This window comes from Episyrphus balteatus, chromosome 1, assembly GCF_945859705.1.
Source record: "Episyrphus balteatus chromosome 1, idEpiBalt1.1, whole genome shotgun sequence".
In the NCBI taxonomy this organism is placed as follows: Eukaryota; Metazoa; Arthropoda; class Insecta; order Diptera; family Syrphidae; genus Episyrphus; species Episyrphus balteatus.
The window spans coordinates 142,093,602-142,117,181 of NC_079134.1; the positions used below are offsets into that span (position 1 = coordinate 142,093,602).

A 23,580-nucleotide genomic window follows, 5' to 3' on the forward strand; every position below is an offset into this window, starting at 1 on the left:
TTTGAATATAAAAAATATACCATTTTCTCGTATATAATAAACTCAGCTGGTTAAAAAATTAAACCGATTTTGGTATATAAATAGAGCTAGTGGTATAAAAAATTAACTGGTTTTTGGTGAAAAATTATTCCTTTGAAATTGAAAAATACACAATAAATCTATGGATAAAATACACCATTTAAATTATTCTGATTTATAATTTGCACCAAAGTTTATTTTTTAACCTAAAATAGTTTGATGAATTAAAATGTACACTATTTCTTATGAAAAAATGAAAATAAATTATTCTCTATCACAATACAATTAACTAATGATTAAATATGAATTTGAGTGCCTAATTTAAGAACGAAACAAATTCTATCTACTTATTTTAGTCACTACCCCGTCTAAAAATCGAGCGCCTCAAAAATTTCAATGAATTAATGATTTTTTTTTTTTCAATTTTAAAAATCAGTTTTTACATTTTTTTAGAAGCGTTCTCTTATTATAATATAAACGAATCGAAAAAAAGTAAGAATGCGGGATATTAGGCCGATATAGTACTATTATAGTAAAATAATTAATCGCTGTTTTCATTATTTAAATGGCGGCCATGGAAAAATATGACGTCTCCCACTTATGCAGTCTGGTGAATTTTATGTCCACAGGGTGTACTTCCTACACCAAAGAGAGTGTATAAAATATACCGTTTCGGTTCATTTGAGAATCGAATAATTTTATGCACCAATAATGGTGTATTATAAAAACAATTGAATATCGGCGTATTTTTTGCACGGAATCTTAAAAGAAATGTTGAAATTTTGCACTGAAAAGATGATGGTATAATTTTTATACCATCTTTTTTGATAAATACACCATTTTATTCAAATTTCTCAATTTTACACCAAAATTAATGAATTTACACCAATTTATACACCAGTGTGCTACTTGAGATATTATGTTGAGGTCACTTGAACTTATATTGAATTATATTCAATCACTCCACTTAAAATAAAAATAATTATTTTAATAATTTTTTATTATTTTGTTATTTTTTTCTTCGTTATTATATGTAATGTATGTATGAACCATTGTACCAACATACATATACAAAATATTTAACATTAAAAAAAAAAAAATAGTATTCTAAATTTCCAAAAAATAGAATTTTCACTTAAAAAAAAATTATGACACTCTGTACAGTTGACTTCAAAAATGTCTGCATATTTAACATAGTTTTATTTATACTTTTGTTACAAACCAAATAAATATTTTCAATTAAAGAATAAAAAGAATCATACATTAGAAAACAAATAAAGTTCGCTGCTCAACTCTTTTGTTTCAAGGAGCTGATTTGTAAAAAAAAAGTGTTTCAAAAGAAAAAATAATTGAAAATGGTTAAAATCCATTTTAGGGGCTCTCAGAATCTTTACTGTTTTCGATCAAATGTAAGTTTGGTACAGTGTCGAATTATGAGTTTGAGCCACAATTTGAGTTTTTGCAAAAATTTTTTTTTTTTTTTTTAATATACACATTTTGGTTCAAATTGGAAAAAATAATTTTAGTGAAAGTTTTTGTTCGAAAACATTCTATACCAGAGAACCGTTTTCTTGAATTCTGTCTAACCGTGAATATGAAGCCTTAGTCTCCAAGTTTAGAAAAAAATTTCAAAAATATTCTTTAAACTTAAAAAAAAAAAATTCGATTTTTTTATCATTTCCAAGGTTTTGGATGAATAAACTATAAAATACCTTTACAAGCGTTTTTGGTGTGCTTTACTCGAATATGAAGTCAGAAATATTCTATCACTCTAAGTTCTTGAAATATTGCCATTAGAATGAGCGAAAAAAACGTGTTTTTGCGGTTATGCTTTGATGTGAGATACCTTGTCTCAACATAATTTTTTACAGTTTCTATGAGAACTGGTTTTCTTCTTTGAAAATCTGTTAAAATCTTTCCGAGATATCTTAAATATAAGTACGTTTGTTTTGGCTTATTTTATCAATAACGTTATTTTAAACTCCAGTAACTTCAAATTAAAATACGAGTATCTCGGATTATAAAAAAGACATCACAAAGATTAAAAAAGGTTTTTAAAGAAGAAAAACAATTCTTATACAAACCTTCACAAAAAGTAATGAAAAAAATTCCCTCGCATTGCAGCATAACTTCAGAAACAGGTGTTTTTGCATTTTCTAACGTTAATATTTTATAAATGGGAGCTGATAAAATATTTCTGAATTCGGATTCCAGTTCAGCACATCAAAAACCTTTAGAAAAGTATGTATTATTTGGCTTATTCATCATACAAAAAGTTTAATTTTGTTGTGCAGTGTTACCTATAGTTTAAATTTTTATTTTATTAATTTCCAAAAGCTTAGGTTTTTTAAGCAACTTTTTACGTACGACGTGCATTTTATTTTTTATTTTTCTTTGATTTTTTTTTGGGTTTTGGGACGAATACTAATCAAAGGATTCATAGATTATACAAATCCGTTTAGCCGTTCTTGAGTTTTAAATGGTGTATGTGACCTATGAATAGTTAAGAAACATATCGCGGCACAAAGCCAAAACCACTAATCTGCAAAATTGTAATTTTGAGAAAAACGGCTTCAAAGTTATTGCAAAACTCATGCAAATTAATGGAAACGGAAACGATATCTTAGGCTTCTAGGCAACTGATGGAGGATTGGGATCGACGCAGTGAATAGAGGGACCGATAGCAAGTAAAATGACGCATTAAAGTGAAAATATTAAAAAATGCATAGGTATTCGCGGTTTTGGCATTGTGCCGACGATATATATACACAATTTTTTTTATTTTACCAATTATTTTCAGACAAAAATTTGTACTATTTCAATTTTCACCCATTCTCTTAAAATCAGAGACTATTCATAAAATGACGATAACTTTTTACATGATGGTTAAATCATTTTGGTTTAATTAGACCATCACCCGACTAACAATTTTGCTTCTATAAAGCTTTACAGGTGCTATCGTTGCTTCTGTAAAGCTTTAGAGAAGCAAAATTGTTTGTAGGGCACTCAGGTAATGTAAAGTACCTCAAAATCATGCATCTGATTGTGAGTAAGAATGTGTCATTCTCATTACTAATGAGTAATTAGTAATGACTCATTTGTTATGTTTTGGAATTCAACAAACTATGGGTGAAAATTTAATTTAAACGACTTTAAATTCACAATTCTTAGGCACATTTAAATAAATACAACATAAAGCTCACCTGTAGAAGAAAAATAAAAATTTTTAAATATGTTGGATACATGCATTTTATTTAAATTAAATCATATTAAAGTCTTTATTTAAATCTATGTTATCGTCTATTCAATTCCAAATATAGGGACTTTAAGTTGGTTGCCCTACATTTGTTAACTTTTTTTTTTTAATGCAGCTAATTGCCTGTCATAAAACTTGACTTATTTTTAAACCTTCTATTGTGCATATGTGTACCGCCATTTTATTTTATTTTCATGTATTCGTGTATGTTTTTTTAATTTTTGTATCTTCCAAATGCTTCCCCAAAGAATGTATATCCTTTAAAAGCTTTGAAAAGCATTTCACCCACAGTAAGTTAGTCTGTAAACGCCCTTTTCCATTCATCTTTTTCATCTCAATCAAAAACATACAGCGCATGGCTCCATGCGCTGAATAAACCCTCAGCATCCCGAGAGTAACAATTTGTATAATTCCCCTAAGTTTAAGTTAACATCGCTCTTCGGGGGGCTTTTGAACTCTGTGCGCTCCCATTTAAATTCGAAATGGAAGCGGCTTTTCACACGTATCTATCTACTCGTATATCCTGATCCCAGACAAAGACATTTACAGAAAAGTAAATCACATGAATAAATGCCTGCAGGGGATGTACTATACCAGCCCAGGACGTTTATAGTGCAGACTTTGAGACGACGACAAACATCGCCTCAAGGTGGAATTCCTAAAATTATTATATCATCATGTTACAGTTTCCCAAATTTGTATATCTTCACCGTTCACCCCCTCTTTGACCCCCCGAAGCTGAGAAAATTGACTGTTATTTGTTTGTTTGCTTTCGTTGACATCCTCCGCCCGCCGCCATGTGCCAGCGGTGGCGGATGTTTACATCGAGCATATTGTTACCGATTTAACTAGTTATTAAGGAGGCTAATTAAACACTGGCCACGTGCCTGAATGCTGACGAGGAGGATGACGACGATGAGATGAGGACGAGAACAAAGATTGGTGTGTGGCACTGGTGGTGGCAGTAAACAACTTATTTAGCAGAATATGGACAAATGATGCTGTGGAACAGTTTTTGATGTTGATTTGTAGAGAGAATTCCTTTCAAGTTGTCTGACGGGTATAAACAGCTTACATGTTATATTGTGTGACATAAAAATGAACAAAATACAACACCCCCTTGTAATAAGCGAAATGCTGCTCTGATTGTTTATATGTTGTTTTGAAATATACGAAGGTGAGGGTTGCTTGTGTTTTGCTATTGTTTTTTGCATAGTGACATTTTTAACATTGAGTTTCTTTATATGTATAAATACAAGTTTTCGTTTTTAGGTCTACAATAAATTCTATTCCAATTTAAGATTGACAGTGACAGTTTCAGTTTGACATTTAATTAAGATTTGACACATTTTTTAACCATAGCACTTCATCGTATCAAAAATTGTTACGAAATCATGAAAAATTATTTTAAAAAATCTCGATAAACTTATTGAAGAATGTTTATGTCAAAAATGTTTATAAGCGCAGCAAATTGTTTCTCAATACAAAAACCTCGAAAAATGTACATCTAAACCGACTTTTTAAGATCCTGAGACTTTTTGCAGTAAATCGGTAGGTACCTTATTGTAAAAATAACCTACTTGAGTATTTAACTATTTTCTTATGAGAATTAAGAACCCCTAAATTTTTGATTAGGCGGTTTCAAATCGAAAAACATCAGTTAAGAAGTTTAAACTGTTAATACCTTGTAAATTCATGCTTCGTCGTGCAAAATACACTTAGAAGCATATGTTTTTGTAGGCTTTTTGCACAAAGTAAAACTGAACAAAAACTATTTTTTTTTTCATTTTCAGCGCTATTTCAAAATAATGGTCATGGGATCAAATACTACCTTTTTTTCAAATAAAATTCTGTTTAATTGAACTTTTTTTAACCTGGTTTTATTTAAATTTAATAGACAAAGAAATCATGTGTATTTGGTTTTTGGGTTATTAAATTTTATTTTTTATTAAATATTAAATTCCATTCATACTTGAAATTCAATTTAAATGAAATATAAAGAGTTTTACTTTAATTAATTAATTAATTTCCAAAATCAAAGCTCTTTTTATGTTTAATGCTTTATTTAAGATATTTTTCGATGGGCTGCTATTTTTTTTTTTTTTTTTTTGCTCACCATTGTACCAATTTCTGAAAAGTTTTATTATCTCGAAAACGGCTATAACGTTTTTTTTTTAATTCAAATATATTGCTTTTAAAACAAGCTCTATTTTTTAATGAATTTTTTATTTTCCAAAGTCATTATTAAAGGTAAACACGTTTTTTTAAACCTAATTATTTTCCGAAACGGCTTGTTGAGTTCAAAAGATTTTTTTTTGCAATAGCACTTATATAATTTTTATATTTTCTGATTCTGAAATTCTGAAATAATTCTGAAATAAAATTTTGAAAAAAATAATTTTTGGATTTAAAAAATTACCTATGCATTTTCTTACTCAAATTTTCGAAAACGGGACATCGAATTTTTTTAACGTTCAAGTTGATAAGTAACTACTACAAAACGCCATACCAAGCTTATATATTTTTTTTTTTTATTTTTTCAAAAATTATTTTTTTTTTAAACGCCTAAACAAAAGTATAGTTTTTCCACACAATCTTTAAAAAACGGTTTTAAGCTAAATAATTGCATTCCAAACTTTTCAAAAATCAAAAATTTTATCGGTAACTTTTTTGATTGAAAAATAGGCTATTTTTTCAAATTAAATTCGTCAAAAATCCAAAAATTAACTTTTTGCTCAAAAAACATTTTTAATAGATAGAAAACATAACAAAGTAATTTTTAACCAAGTTTTGTTAAAATCCAACAATTTTTGTAAAAGATAAAAATAAAAAATAAAAAAATCGTATTTTTGCATTTTTTTTCAATATTTTTGAGGTTATAGAAAAAAATTGTTTGAGTAAAAGTTGTAGACATTTATACTACCTACAACTTTTGCATTTGACTTTTTTCGATAGGACGTCTAGTTTTGACAGAAATCGTAAAAAAACATGATTTTTGACACCCACCCCACTTTTTCGCCCACCCACCCCCTTTCCCCCAATTTTTTTGTGGGCAATTTATTTTTCCCCTTTCATATAACATTTATCCTAAATTTTCCCACCACCCTTATGCTGCTAGTATTTTGTTCAACTTTTGCCTTCTGAAAACCGGATTGGCACTGGTCTATATTGATTTTTTTTTCTTAAAAATGCATCTGAAAAGAAGAAATAAAATTGCATACTTCTTATTATTTTTTTCCTTTGAAGAACGAATTTTGTTTTTTCTTTTTTCATATGTAAAACTGTACATACTTGTACAGATTTTTTTATATAACAAATTTTAAAAAAAATAGCAACTAAATTCTGAACTTTAGGATCAGTAATGTAAATAATTAAATTTTATTTTCATGTGTTAAATGCAAATAAATTTTAAAAAATTTTGTTTGTTTTTTTAACTTAAAAATACTTTTTTTTTATAAATCACAAATTGTTCTGTCAAAGCAAACACATAAACTTTCGAAGAAAACTGGCCCCAAAATCAAAAATTATGTTTGCTGAACTCGAATCCGAAGTCAGAAACAACTAATCAGCTCCCTTTTTTGAGATATTACCGTTAGAAAATGCAATAAAACGTTTTTTTGAGTTCTTTGGACCCTATTCTTTTGTATAAGAAAAATTGTTTGAGCATATTTAGTTACGGTTTCTATACGAACTGTTTTCCATCTTTCGATACCTGTTTAAATCTTTTCAATATCTTTTGTATTGCCCGAGATATCTTAAAATTAAGTAAGTGGATTTTTCTTCATGTATCATAAAGGAGATAATGACGTTATCAAATTTATAAAAATACCAAACAACTGAGGATATCTCGGGCAATAAAAAAGTTATCGGAAAGATTTAAACAGATTTAAAAAGGTGATAAATAGTTCTTATAAAAACCGTTACTAAAAATGCTCAAACAATTTTCCTTATATAAAAGAATAAGGTCCGAAGTACTACATATTCTAACGGTAATATTTCAAAAACGGAAGCTGATGAATTTTTTTTTACTTCGGATTCGAGTTCAGCACACCGAAAACCTTCAGAAAAGTATATTTTTGTTTCGGCAACAAAAAAAAGTTTAATTTTGTTAACCAGTGTTATCACAAGCATGAAAATGGAACACTCTTAAAAAAATAATGTTAGATCAATAAAAAAAAAACAACTAAACCTTATTGGTTTTTAAAAATATACCCAAAAATCATCACTCAAATTTTTCTTATCTACTTGAGGAGCATTTTGCCTTTCATTTTTATAGAAGTTTTAATGCTTTTAATTACTGTAAGCGTTATGTGAGAAAAACTGAAAAGGGCATATACTTTGAGGTCTTTAACTCTGATGTATAATTATAATTGCAATCAGAATGATCTTTCCAAATTTCTGTGTGACAATTTACTCTTTAGGTGGCGTGTTTTTGAAAAATTATAAAGGAAAATGAGATTTATTCTCTGACTTCACAACTTCAAATCACCTCCTCGATATTGGGCTTCTCTATATAAGTGACCATTGCCTGTCTGTCCAGTGTGCTTGAATGAAACCATTTACTTGAAAATGATAACACTGGTTTACAAAATTAAACTTTTTTTTTGTTGCCGGAACCAAAATATACTTTTCTGAAGGTTTTCGGTGTGCTTAACTCGAATCCGAAGTCAAAAAAATTCTAGCAGCTCGCGTTTTTGAAATATTACCGTTAGAAAATGCAAAAAAACCTTTTTTTGACTACTTCGGACGTTTTTTTTTTTTCATGTAAGAAAATTTTTTAAAATTAAAATTGTAACGGTTTCTAAAAGACCTGTTTTTCTTCTTTCAAAATCTGTTTAAATCTTTCCGATATCTTTCGTATAGGTTTAGATATCTTAAGATGAACTAAGTGTGTTTAGCTCAAAAATCATAGAGGATGTAATAACGTATCTCGAATTAAAATATTCATCACCAAAAAATAGATAATGTCAAAAAAACAAATCGCATATCGTAAATTTTTGACTTTTTTGATCGTTATCTCGAAAACGGTTCATGATACGCAAAAAATGTGTATGCATGAATTGTAGAACATGGTAAAAGCTACAAAAAAGCTCCTTGTAAAATTATGGTATCTCGAAGGATAGCCGAGTTATTGTCATAGGAAATCTTGGTCGAAAACTTCAAGTTAAGCTTTTTTTAAACATACAACATATCCAAAATTTAGCTTTCTCGGTCATTTTACATTTCTAAGCCGTTTTTTCCTACAAAATGATAAATTAAGGCATTTGAGTAATTTCATAGAGGGTAAGTAGAATGAAGAATAATAATGTTTAGGCCCACAGTTGACGGTATAGGGATAAGGATAAAATTATTTTTATCAAAATTTGATCTAATGAGCTGTTTGTCGAATTTATTTTCAATATCTTTATAACATTTCATTACCTACTACATATTACTGTCCCGCTGAAATTATTGACGTTGTGTATTTTCACTTTCAACCAATACTGTTTTTATATATAAAATATAGCTCTATAAAATCAAATTTTGATGTCATTGTGTCGCGCCGTCGTCGTTGTCGTTGTCATTATCATCAAACCATAAAATATAAACATCATCAATTCATCCTTCTTTTTCATTTTCAAATTCATAGAAGCACACCAACATGCTTTCGTCAACATTGTCACCGTAAAAGGAGCTTTAACCCATTTCCGGCTAACGTTGCGTTTTCGCAACGTCAACTTTGAAGATCTCTGGAACGTAGCTGATTATAAATTGAAATGAAGTAAAAAGTGATTTTGAAATATAGTACAATTATCTAATCGACCTGTTTTTGGATTTTTTTGTGAAAATTTTTTTTCGTGCTTTTTAAAGACTTTCAAAATTCGAGTTTTTGAAAATTTTGAGGTAGGATTTTTGAACTTTCGCGAAATATCGTCAAAATTATAATTTTACAAAATAATGTCAACTGCAGATAAATAAGAGTTCAAATAATGATCTAAAATAATTCTGACGTAATTTACATGAGTTGTCTGCTTGTCAGCTAAGATGAAAGCATGACGTTGCGTTTTCGCAACGTTAGCCGAAAGCAGTAGCTAAAAACACAATATTTTTTTGTTTGCTGCTTGAAATGAAATTGAACGGTTTTTTTTCTTGGAATATTATGTGTTTTTATTTATAATGCTGACATTTTAAAAATATATCATAATTTTTTATTGTTCTACAAAAGGATGCATATTTTAGTTCTGAGAACAAAAAAATAAAATATCATTCATAAGGGTTATATTGGAAAACCCATTTATGCATATTTTAGTTCTGAGAACAAAAAAATAAAAATCATTCATTAGTGTTATATTGGGAAAACCCTTTACCATTCACTTGCCTTTATTCTTAGAAATAATTAGGCAATAACTTTTTGTATATAGGAAACATCAAGGCTCAGGTCACTTTTCTTATCAGCGTGGTCCCTATAAGGCAACTGTACTATGTTCAGGTACTATATGAATGGAGTGCATATTCTTATTCCAAGAAAAAAAAAACACAAGTACCTAATAATGGGGCCCTGTATTGGAAAAATGGATCGCGAATATAAGCTCTTCGCATTGAGCTTATTTTTTACTTATAAGCTGTGAGTTGTGCTATCAAGAAGTGTTTTGAAAATTATATCTGTGTTTTACAAAAAAAAAAAAAATCAATATTATGTATCGCAAAAAGTTTTTATCTGCTAAAGAACTCGAAGAGTTATTGATGAATCCCAGTTCTGATGAAGACGAGGAATTAAATTTGAATTTGGATGCTGCACTTCATACAAACATTATTATTTTACCTCCAAAAAATGATGCTGTTAGTGATAATGAGGACATCGATGATAATGAGCAGCTTTTGGAGGATAGAAATGAGTTCCCAAATGAATTGGCTGGCGAAGTTGAGCTAGAATGCATGTTTGATGATTTAAATTCTCAAAATCCTGAAATCAATGAACCGGAAGTCCATGTTTCACCAAATAAACCAAACAGTGCATCTACATCCCAAAACGTTGCTTCAACTTCTAAAAAGGAATTGGCATGTCTTCCTTATAAGTTACCGAAGTGGTCAAAAAGCCATCGTGTTGAATTTTCAAAAAAACCAACAGACGTATCAAGTGAAAATATACGAGCAATTTATGACAAAATCGGTAAGTTTATAATATATATATTATTCAGAAGAGAGATGACTCTTTTTATTTTTCTTACAGGTAATTTCAATCCTCTGGAAATGCTAGAACTATTTCTAGACAGTGACATTATCAATTTTATTGTTGACCACACAAACGCCTATGCTAATATAGACAAAAATAATCCAACATTCAAAACGGATGGCAATGAAATACGCAAATTCATCGGCATAATGTATTTCTCTGGATTACATACAGTGCCCCAATTGGATTTGTATTGGTCTAATCAACAAGTATTTGGATGCGACCTAATAAAAAATACAATGAGTCGAGATCGGTTCCGGAAAATAAAGTGCTATTTACACGTTTGTGACAACAGTAAAATCGACCCCAGAGATAAGTTTGCTAAAGTTTCATTGCTCAACAATATGCTAAATGAAAGATTTATGCAGTTTGGAGTATTTTGCCATCATCTTTCAATTGACGAACAGATGATACCATACTACGGACGCCATTCTGCAAAAATGTTCATCAGAGGAAAACCAATACGTTTTGGATATAAGTATTGGAATTTGTGCTCACATGATGGTTACTTGTTCCAATTCATTCCTTATGGTGGCGCAAGTAGTGAAAACTCCTCTGAATTCGGGTTGGGAGAAAATGTTGTACTCAGATTACTTTCAAAAATCGATAAACCAAGTCAGCACACGGTAACTTTCGACAATTTTTTCACGTCACACAAACTAATATATCGGCTTTCTAAATTGGGCTATTTCGCAACAGGTAATTTTATTCAATCTCAATTTTGTGTAGCGAAAAACTTACTGTTTTTGTATTTACAGGCACAGTTCGTGAAAATAGAACTGGAAAAGCAGTGTTGACCGATCCCAAACAAATGAAGAAAAAAAGTCGTGGTTCCATGGATTTCGCATTTGATAAGGAAAATGAAATAGCAGCTGTTCGTTGGAACGACAATTCAATTGTAACAGTTTTATCGAATCATTTGATGGACCAACCAATTAATCAGGCGAAGCGGTTTGATCGAAAGCAGAGGAAACATATCAACATTCCAATGCCAAATGCAATTCGTCAATACAACGTAACGATGGGTGGAGTTGATTTATTCGATAACGCTACAAGCAACTATAGGATACGAATTCGAGGAAAAAAGTGGTACTGGCCACTTTTAACAAATGCCCTGGACGCAGCGCTGGTAAATGCATGGAAAATGCATTGCATTTGCAAAAAATTTGCCAAGGAAACATCAATGTCGCAACTAGAGTTTAGGACATTTGTTGTAGATGCACTGTTGCGATCGGAAACAAACTCTGAACCTGTGTGTCAAACGGAAGGAAGCCCCAATGTAGTGGTCCGTTTCGACAGTATGAAACATACTGTCATCAAAACAGAAAAACGTCTCCGATGTCGCAAGTGTTCCAGCCAAACCATTTTTTCCTGCAGGAAATGCAATATCCCCCTCCACCCTAAATGCTTCGAAGAATACCACACCAAAGCCCTTTCTTTGTAAACATAATATATCTAAGTATAATGTTTAAGTTATTACGAATTTTGTTTTTTGATTTTCAACAACCTCTCTCTACGCAATGTATATAAATTTAATTCAAATAAAATTCATAAAATTCTCCATGTAAATATTTTTTTTTTTTTTAATTTTGATACCCCTTTCGGCTAACGTTGCGAAAACGCAACGTGAATTTTCCGGAAAACTAGGAGCATCACTAAAAATTTTTTTTCAGATTTCATCTAATTAGACCAAAAATAGATAGTGTTCAAAATTTCAAGTTTCTAAGTCAACTGGAACTGGTAGCCGCCGGAAATGGGTTAATGGCAAAATTAATTACACATAATTTGCAAGATTAATAATTATGATATAAAAGACAACGACAATAAGGACGAAACGAACGTTGACGACACAACACGAGAGGATGATGGTGACGACGCGACGTTATGTTATGAAACTCAGAAACTCATTCATTTCATATACCCGCCCACTTATCAACCCCATTTAGTTCGTTTTTATCCCCAAGAGCGATGCGATGCTCTCTGGATGCTAATGAAAGGTTGTGTTAAGTTTCAAGAACTTTTAATTAATTTTTCGGGATGAGGAAAATTACTGTGTATACAGTTTATTATAATTTTGTGTGTTTTTTTTTTTTTTTCTTCTTAGTCAGTACCCAGTTAAAGCATCGTTTCAGTTGAATGTAAGGATGAAGAAGGACGAAGTGACTAATGGTAATGAGGTTTACATTTTTTTTTTTTGTGCTATTCCTTCAATTGAATTAGCTTTTAGCTACGTGCTTTTCTTTTTCTCAAAAAAACAGAAAAAAAATTGAAAAAAACTTTCAAGAAAATTATTATTTTAACAACTTTTTAAAAAGAATTTATCGTCCTTCATTCCTTCATCTTCTAACTGTTAATCAATTGTATGTAATTTCATGAAAGAAGGTAAAACTTTCAAAACTGCCAAACTTAATTATCCAACTTAAATACGGTTATTACATCATTTGACTGAAATTGTATGCGTTTTAAATTACAAACAGACTGAAAGATCTGAGAATTAAATGATTTGCGGTAAATTTGTGAACAAATAAACAAAAATGGCGTCGATGTATGTAAACCTAACATATCCTCCTTTACACTCTTCTGATGTTGAAACAAATTCTAAAACTATAGAAATTTAATTATGCTGTGCTTCCTTCTGTTGAAAATCCTGCGTGCAGTAAAACAAACAAAATCTTAATTAGAATTTAATTGTTTTGTAAAATGAGACTTTGAGTATGTTGTGTGTGATGTGTGCATGTGTGTGTGTGTTAGGGCGGATATGGAGCTCATTTACATTGATTATTATAGCACATTACACAAGCTATATATGCATTTGTGTGTGAACAACATTCTAGATAAATATGATGAAGTGAATTTTTGTTGAAATGGAATGATAGTGGAGGTGCAGGTTGTGGGTAGTGGGTAAATTCTATAAAATGAGGTGGTTTTGTGGAAAAACTAATCGCATTTGGGTTTAACATTTTATGTGGCTGACTGGTGTCTGGTTGTGGCTTTTTGTGTTGTTCATTATTTAATTGAGACAAATTAAGCTGGCATAGAGCATAATAAATTTCTGTGATGTTTGTTGTTGGAGAATTAATTAAATATGGCAACCTCATTAACTTTATCGTGATAAAGAAAATAAAAACAACACACAAGCAAAACATGTTTGTTTTGCACGCATTCAATGCAGAAAACCAGAAGGTAATTTATTTATCGGCTTGTTGAGATGAATGATAAAGGGCAGTAATGCAATGAAATTAAAATAAATACAGGAATGATTTACATTTTTTATTTAATTGAAGTAAAGTTTAAAAGGTATAGTATTGCTTTTTCTACCAACTTCTGATTTGTAAAAAAAAAAAAACAACTTATATCGACATTTTAACGACGTTTTTACTAAACAATTTGTGTCTAGAGAATTTTATTTACTTTTGTAGAGAGAATGACATAAGAATTTAAATATAATTAAATTAAAAATTGTGTTTTGTGTATTGCCACTGAATGTTTGCAAACTTGTTTCGTCCTCTTTTTTGAGACCGTAAAAAATATTAAAACCAAAATGTAACTATTAAAAAATGTATGTGTTTTTTATCACATTTGACTTTAAAAATTAAGAAAATAAAAGAGTTGGTATGTTAAAAAAAAATTAGTAATCTAGAATTTGTTTTATTGTTCAGGTCTAGAATAGGGCTGCCAGATAAAAAAAAGTCGGAACAGATCGGGACAGCAAAAAAATAATAAAAAGAATTACATACAAACTTTTCCATACATACGACTCATACATTTTAGGGACTTTTTGCAAAAGTATGAGTTGGTTATAAAAACTAAATAAAAACTATTGATGGTTCTTTTAGTAAATGTACTAATTCAATGTATGTTTTCAAAAGTTTTCTAATTTTGGAGAGTGAATGAATTCGACCAAAAAGTTTTTTTCATGTATATAATTTTTGTGACTTCTCTTATATCTAAAATAATTTATTTTTAATTTTTTGAATTATATTTTTTTCTACTTTAAGCCTGCCATGAAAAAAAAAATTGTTTAAAAAGTGTTTTTTTTTTAATCTGAAAAAGTGAAATTTTAGAAAAAACTTAGCTTTTGGCATTTACACATTTAAATTTTCTGAAATCTTACAAAAGTTATATTGATTTTTTATTTCAAAATGTTTTTTAAAGCAAAAAAAAAAAAAATAAGAATACATTTTAATTGTGAATGTTTTACATCTTACTTGCTTAAGTAACTATTAAATTCTTTTATTTGAGTTCAAATTGAAAAAAAAAATCATTTTCATCCATTTTAAAGGTAATATCTTGCATTGAGGTTTCGGGAGTTTACTTTACATTGAATTTTATCATTAGCTCCCGATCGCTCAAAACAGTTGCAATTTTGTTTTAGAAGTTTGAATCAATATCAATAGGTAGGTATAATAAAAACTATTGACATTGAATACAAGACTATCTAAATCCTGTTACTTACAAGAGTGATTCATTAAATCAGTGATTCATTAAGGAATCTCATTTCTTCTCCTTAAAGGTTTCAAACAAAGACTGATAAAAATGTCGGAATGTCGAAACAGAACCGGGACAATTTGTAAATCGGAACAGGGTCAAAATGTCGGGACTGTCCCGACGAAATCGGGACGTCCGTCGTCGTCTGGCAACCCTAGTCCAGAAACACCGTTGACCTTCTTTACCAAAATTCTTGCTTTATTTTAGATATCAAACATTTTTTTAAAGTTGAATAAATTCTAGTCTAATAGATTGAACACATTAAACACACGTAATATACTGATAAACGTTCATTGTTCAATTTTAGAAATTAATCAAGTTTGCTGATCAGCTCTTTTGTTTCTAATCGATGACATTGTCAAGATTAATTTGAAAATGAAATGAAAATATATTGATACTTAAATTATACTTTAATTTGAAATTGTCTTTAGCTCCACGAGTAAAGCATTTCTGCATTGACCACCCTGTCTATTACATGGAGTTTTTTTTTTTAATAACACTCTAAAAAGTTAATTTTATTTGAATGTTTCTTGGTATCTAATCCTAAGAGTTATACAAATAAAAGAAATTGTGTTTGAAATTTTTAGATAGGATACTTATTAAAGAACTTTCTTTTTGATAAAAATATATTAGATACATTTACTTACTTTCGACGAATAATTTTATGAAGAAGTTTTGGATTGTTTGGAAAAATTTTTTTTTTGTTTGAAAAATAATACTAATTTACAAAAAAATAAAAAATTTTTAGACACTAAGTGCCGTTATACTTTTCATATAGATTCAAGCTCAGGAAACTCGAAAATCGTATCTAAAAAAATGTTTATAGATAAGTTTTCGAGATATGATTTTTCAAAGTTTTTTTTTTGCAGCATACTTAGTAGGTATTCGGGATATATCTTCAGTAATAAACAATCAATCTGAATAGAAAAACCAGCACCTGAAAGCTGAAACAAACACTGAAATAACTTTTTTGGTTCACTCAAGATGTTTAAGTGCAATGTATAAAAACATTTTAAAATAATCGATTTTTAAAGGAAATTTTTGTTAAAAAAAATTTCTTACTGAAATTAAAAAAAAAATCTTTCGAATCCTCATAGTTTTATTTTTTTTTTGTGTGTAGTGCACTTTCTGGCAAAAATAACAAGACAATTTTCTTGATGTTTTTACTTAATAGTCTATATTTATCCTTTGAGAAATTAATAGATAACGGAGAAAAAAAAAATACTTTATCTTTCAACATAATGGTCACAAAAATTGAATACGGCTTAAATTGGATAAAATATGGACTTTCAAAATCTACTATTTTTAATCTTTTTGAGCAATTTCTCAAAAGAAGTCGTGAAATTAAGTTTCAACACTTCTTTTTAAAAATTGGGTTTGTTACATTTTAAAAATTTGAATAAATTCAAATCAATCAAAAGCATAACGTCATAATATTTAAAACCCTGTAGAAGTTTACATTCACATTTTTACAAAGTTAATTTCTCTGTTTCTTTCCTTGTAACACCCACAGTACCTACTGACAAAAAAATAAAAAAAAAGTATAAAATAAACACATTTTTGCCACCATCATCAAACTCTCTACCTCCCCCATTCCCGCTATTCGACATTCTAATTAAAGCTTCTGCTAATTGAGTTTCATCTCTTGATCTCTTTTCGCATTTAATTATCTTCGGTTTTTCTTTTACCATCAGTCTATCCACTTTACTAACACTTCATACAAATAGCATCCCGATTGACTTATCTTATCCGCCCACACACCACTCAACAAACACACACACACACACACAACCAAATCATCTTATTCACACAAACATCAAACACCAGCACAACCTCGTCAACCCCATAACAAACAGTGTTTCAAGTTTAATTAATAAATTTTTGTTTTTTATCTTCTTCTTGTTTGTCTACTGAAACCTTTTTATACCGACGACGAACCACGATGTTTTTAAATCGAATCCCTCCATTTTTTTTTTTTTTTTTTTTAAATATGTATGTGTGTGTATGTGTATTTGTGTGGGTGTAGAGTATTTGCGCTTCCTTTTAATTGAATCATTGAAATCAATTTTGTAATTTCCATTTAGGTTTAGATTGGGGTTTGTCGTAGGGGACGAGTATGCCATCATCAGTAGGACCAACTTAAATGGGAATCCCCCATCAAATTACCCCCACACACACATACACATTCACATTCATTCTATCACCAACACACATATACTTTCTTTTTCTCTATTTCAGCGCCAACCCCGCAGGTTGAATGTGATTAAGTGTCGCCATCTCTTTCGTTTTTTTTTTTTTATTTTGGGGGGGTTTTTATTGGAAAACTTTTACCCAGGGACACAAATTGCTTTTCAAATGTTTTTGACAGTTTGCAAATTGGAAAATTGACTTTTGACACAAAAGTCTTCCAAGGAAAATTTTTCGTTGGATGATTTTTTTTTTTTCTATACTTTTGTGCAAAAGAAGCAAATTGGACAAGGTACAGGGGGAAGGATTTTTTTTTTCTTTTTTTCTAATATGTATGGGCGGCAAGTCTTTTATTTATTTTTTTTTTTTTGTTTATTTGGACTTTTTAAGGTAAATTTTTTATATCTGCCAAAAATCATAAACATATACCTCCTTCCTACATAATGATGCCTCTACTTTACTGACATAGGACGGAAGTTCAAATTGGTATATTTCTTTGTAAATTAAGTTAATTTGAATGTCGAATTCTATTCGAATTGAATGATAGAATATAGTGGGACAAGAGAGGAAGATAAAGTTTATAATAATTCAAGGAATAGAGTTGGGTATTTAGTTTGTTGGATAAACGGATAGTAAAGAAAGTTAAGAAAGTTTGAATCAAGGGTTTGGCTTGTGTCAGTATAGAACTTGAATTGAATTACTTGAAATCCTTTGAAGTTAAAAATAAAAAATCCAGGATAAATATAAAAATTGGGTATTTTCTAATTCAATGTTCTCAATCAGTAACTCTTTTATTTTATGATTTTCGAGCAAGGACGATTTGATTATTCGATGTAGAGTGTAAGAAGCTAGAGCTTATTTTTTTTTTTTTGCAAGAGTAAGAGAAAGTCAAAAACCCAATTTACCAACAGTGAAAAATTCAGAGAACCCGAAATACCGAAATCAGTTAAAACCTAAAATCGAAGGAAAATCCAAAAGCCTTGAATCGGAAGAATTTAGAATTCTCCCCATAAACAAAAAAATCGAAATAATTCAACACAAAAATAACAAAATCTAGGAATTCTTAAAAAATTTGAGCCTAATGGACTGATACCTTAAAAATCTTTTGCTATAAATTAAAGTTTAAATATTTACTTGCAAATAATTGAGATACAACAAAGCTTTAGGTACTTCTTGAGGGTTTAGGTTTTCTGAACTCAGAGTTTGGGGATTCAAATTTTTGAATTTGAAACATAGACTTTCGCGGTATAGTCGTAAATTGATGATTTTTAAAAGCATTTGTTCTTGGGTATTTTCGATTTTCGAAGAATTGACACTGCAAATGTAGCTATGTATAATTTTTGGTTTATTGGATACTAGAAATATTGTGTTTTTACGGGTTGAAAGTTTTGGTAAGTTTTGAAAAACTAAGCTATTTTGAGACTTAGGGTTTCGTGTTAATTTAATTAATTTTTGGTTTTCAGAAATTGGTCTCCGAAATTCTGAGCCATATCCCATCATATTATACCATATTCTCTGTAACTAAACTCTCAAATATTTGAGTTATATTGTTCTGGGGAGTTAGGTTAGAAAATTGATTCTTGTTGTTCGTATGGTTTTTTTTTTGCAAAATATCTATTCATGTTAAGATCCCAAACTTCGGATTTAGGAGATTTCATGCTTTCTGCAATATATTACACTGGTTAACAAAATTGAACTTTTTTTTTGTTGCCGAAACAAAAATATACTTTTCTGAAGGTTTTTGATGTGCTGTGAAGTCAAAAAAAAATTAATCAGCTCCCGTTTTTGAAATATTACCGTTAGAAAATGCAGCACTTTGGACCTTATTTTTTTATATATGGAAAATAGTTTGAGCATATTTAGTAACGGTTTTAATAAGAACTATTTACCACCTTTTTAAATCTGTTTAAATCTTTCCGATATCTTTTTTACTGCCTGAGATATCCTCAGTTGTTTGGTATTTTTATAAATTTTATAACGTCATTATATTCTTTATGATGTATGAAGCCAAACCCACTGACTTCAGTTTAAGATATCTCGGGCAATACAAAAGATATTGAAAAGATTTAAACAGGTATCGAAAGATGGAAAACAGTTCTTATAGAAACCGTTTCTATATATGCTCAAACAATTTTCCTTATACAAAAGAATAATATCCGAAGAACTCAAAAAAACGTTGTTTTTGCATTTTCTAACGGTAATATCTCAAAAACGGGAGCTGTTTGTTGTTTTTGACTTCGGATTCGAGTTCAGCACACCGAAAACCTTCAGAAAAGTATATTTTTGTTTCGGCAACAAAACCCTTGTAAGCCAGTGTTATGTATTTTTGATTTTGGGATGGATAAATGCTAAAAATATTGAATTTCTTGTCTTTTGATATTAAAATTTCAGGATCACGTTTTTTCAGATTTTTAGCCTAATTTGTTTTTTTTAATCAATTTTTGAACTTTTTTGGATTCTAAAAGTCGGGGTTTTTGGGTTTATCGTAGTTTTAATTTTAGTTTAAGGTTTTTGATGTCTGGATTTAATATTTTGGAACTTTGAATTTCTGGGTATTGGATTTTGAAACTTTGAGCTATTCTTTGTTTCTATCCCATAAAATCTTACCCTTTTAAATTTCCTGTCTTTCTTCCTTATGCGACTTTTGATACCTTTCTGTTATTTAAATGTTAAGAACCGAAATTTTGATATGAGATTTTGGGGTTTTCAGAATTCTGAGATTTAAAAATATGAATCTATAACTTTTTTTTAATCTGTTTTTTGAATACACAAATAAAATGTATCTATTATAGAATTTTAAGATGTCTGTAATAGCTCAGGGCAATTAGTCAAAATATGGGCATGAAATCGCATTTTTCGCGGGACAAAATTTTTTTCATGGAATGTGTTCGGGTGGTTGTCCTTATCATAAAAGTCAATTTGTTGGGAAAATTGGAGGTTGGGAACAGCCGCCATCTTGGAAAAGAGATTGGTAGCGTTTTTATTGAATAGCTCCATTGTTATTCATTTTAACAGAAAATGACAAAGGTAGGACTTATTAACAATAAAATTATCTAAACAATGATATACAAAACAATTCCGTGAGTTGATTAAATAAAATTTTATAGTTGGTCAAAGTGCGGGTTTGTTTCGCAAGGTTGGGACAAAATGACATTTTTTCATATATCTGACGAACTTTTGATTTGTTTGGATAATTCTTCAAGAATGAATTATATTACTTATAATTACCTATAAAATGAGCCCACAATCGTTATTGTAACCATCGTATTGTAGAAGTAATCTAACTCCGAAACTCTCCATGTACTAGTCAAAAGTGAGAAAAAAGCTAGTTTTTTGCTAGTAGGCCGAGAAAATTTTAGGAGTAGAGGTATAACCAAAATATAAGTACGCAGTTTTGCTGCCATACTCGTGTTAATGTCGATTTCAAAGGTCTGACAACTCTAATTTTGGGCTTTATACGGTTTTTGGGGGGTTAAATAACGTAAGTTTTCCAGTTAACGTGAATGGGCTAAATTTATACTATTTGAAATTATAAATATACAAGCTGATGCTCTATTATTTTTCCTAAATCTGGACACCTTAATCTCGGCTATGGGGTTAATAGAACTCACGATGTAAGGTTTTTTAACTAACCATATCAGGCTTTTCAATTCAAATAAACAAACAAAGATCGAAACAAAAAAGCCTCTAAAACATAATCGTATAAACGGCTTATATCTTGAGTTCTATTGGTCACATCCTCAAGATTGGGGTGTCTAGATTTAGGAAAAATAATAGGGAATCAGCTTGTATATTTATAATTTCAAATAGTATAAATTTAGCCCATTCACGTTAACTAGAAACCTTACGTTATTTAACCCCCCAAAAACCGTATAAAGCCCAAAATTAGAGTTGTCTGACCTTTGAAATCGACATTAACACGAGTATGGCAACAAAACTGCGTACTTGTATTTTGGTTATACCTCTACTCCCAAAATTTTCTCGGCCTACTAGCAAAAAACTAGCTTTTTTCTCACTTTTGACTAGTACATGGAGAGTTTCGGAGTTAGATTACTTCTACAATACGATGGTTACAATAACGATTGTGGGCTCATTTTATAGGTAATTATAAGTACTATAATTCATTCTTGAAGAATTATCCAAACAAATCAAAAGTTCGTCAGATATATGAAAAAATGTCATTTTGTCCCAACCTTGCGAAACAAACCCGCACTTTGACCAACTATAAAATTTTATTTAATCAACTCACGGAATTGTTTTGTATATCATTGTTTAGATAATTTTATTGTTAATAAGTCCTACCTTTGTCATTTTCTGTTAAAATGAATAACAATGGAGCTATTCAATAAAAACGCTACCAATCTCTTTTCCAAGATGGCGGCTGTTCCCAACCTCCAATTTTCCCAACAAATTGACTTTTATGATAAGGACAACCACCCGAACACATTCCATGAAAAAAATTTTGTCCCGCGAAAAATGCGATTTAAATTACTAATTTCCCTGGGCTATAAGCTTTGTATTAACATTTTCAAATGTGCTCTTCAATTTTACTAAAAATATATATTTTTTGTATCTTTCAAGGTATGGTTTCAAAATCGTCGAGCAAAATGGCGCCGCCAAGAGAAGTCCGAAAGTCTCCGTCTTGGCCTTACACATTTCTCCCAACTACCCCATCGTCTATCGTGCAACAGTTCCGGTATGCCAGTCGATCCCTGGCTATCACCTCCGCTCCTCTCAGCGCTGCCAGGTAATTAATCACAATTCCCGCATTTCCATTCAAACAATTTATTTTCAAATTTTCCACTGAAATTTGGCAAACGTTTATGACTAAAATTAGCATTTCTCTATTCTCATCCGTCCAGGTTTTCTTTCACACCCGCAGACTGTCTATCCAAGCTATTTAACTCCGCCCCTTAGTTTGGCCCCCTCCAACCTGACCATGGGTAGCTTGGCAGCCATGTCCCATCACCACCATCACCATCATCACCATCCACATCCGGGTGGCCCGATTCAGCCACCTCCACCGCCGCCGCCATCAGGAATTCCAATGGGATCAAATTCTAGCGGCCTTTCATCACAACAACAACCACCACAAGGATTACGTATTTCGCCACAAACTTTGGTCACAATGCCACCGCAAATGAGTTCGTCCAGTCTGCGAATGCCGTCGTCGCCACCGCAAATGGCATCCATGGTCAATGGTGGAACATCATCTTCTTCTAACAACAATAACAATGGTCCACCGCAAAATCTCTCAATGTCATCGAGGAGTTCTCCCCATTTACTTGCCTCGGCAGCCGCAAGTGGTTCGCCGCATTCACAGATAATGCTCCAACCGGGTTCGAGTGGCTCCTTGCCACCTTTAGCCCAGTCTCCATCATCACACAGCAATATTACTATGACGCCTTCACCACAAAATCTCTCCACATCCTCGCTTTCGATGAGTAGTCCAGGAAGTGCAACGGGCAAGATGTTGAAAATAGATCCTTGCGGAGACGATGCCGATGCCAGTGGTGGCAATTCGGTAGACATTCGTTCGAACTCAATAGCTACGCTCCGAATCAAAGCCAAGGAACACTTGGAGAGCATAAACAAAGGACTCGCAATAGTGTAATAGTTTTAGGATATACGTTTAATTTGTATTTATATAAGCAAATGCACTCTCTCCTTTTTAAAAACAATAAAAAATGTATACGTATTTTATTTTTTATTTTTTATTTGAGTATGAGTGTGAGCAAAAATAATATATCACTTAAAAATATTTTTACAAAAACAAATAAAACACAAATAAATTAATATATTGTTAGTTAATAAGCAAATTTCCTTGTACAGTAAAAGTTTGATGAAAGCGTTTTCAATGTGATTCTTATAGAAATATGAATTTTTTAGTAGTAAAATCACCACCCAGTTCACACGTGTTTCTTTTTTTAATTTAAAATTTCTTTTATAATTTAGTTAAATTTTAGTTTTAGATGATTTTTATTATTATTTTGTTTGTTTTATGTTTAAATTTTTTCTTAAATTTAAGATGAATCTTTACGATTAAGATAATGTATACTATTTAAATAAAATAAATAATAAAAAATAAAATAAAACAATTGTAAATTTGGCAAAAATGCATTGAAATATATAAAAATATATAAACAAAAAGGTGTTTCAAAGTTTTTTTTTGAAAGATATCTTTTTAATTTTTTGGAAAGAAAGTACTTTTCAATGTCTTCACAGAACATATTTATTTTATAGTTTAAAAAATCAGGCAACACCTAATCTAGGTAAACCTAAGATTTTTTGCAAAGTCCAAAATAATTCAAATAAAAATAACTTATGAACCAGACCTCAGAGAAACTGTTGGGTTTCGTATATGAATAAGGCTTACAAAGACCTTTCTTTCGATGCTCACTCGATGGATTTTAAGGAA

The 23,580-nt window shown here is 30.3% G+C and overlaps 1 protein-coding gene across 2 annotated transcripts in view; it reads left to right on the forward strand.

Moving 5' to 3' along the window:
* LOC129921197 (retinal homeobox protein Rx) overlaps positions 1-22,919 on the forward strand; it is a 101,556-nt gene extending 78,637 nt beyond the window's left edge. For both annotated transcript variants that reach the window (XM_056002925.1, XM_056002926.1), the window contains exons 5-6: positions 21,744-21,909; positions 22,025-22,919. In XM_056002925.1, the coding sequence (XP_055858900.1) occupies positions 21,744-21,909; positions 22,025-22,776 (918 nt within the window). In that variant the 3' untranslated portion in view covers positions 22,777-22,919. The remainder of the gene's footprint in view (positions 1-21,743; positions 21,910-22,024) is intronic.
* Positions 22,920-23,580: the final 661 nt, after the last annotated feature.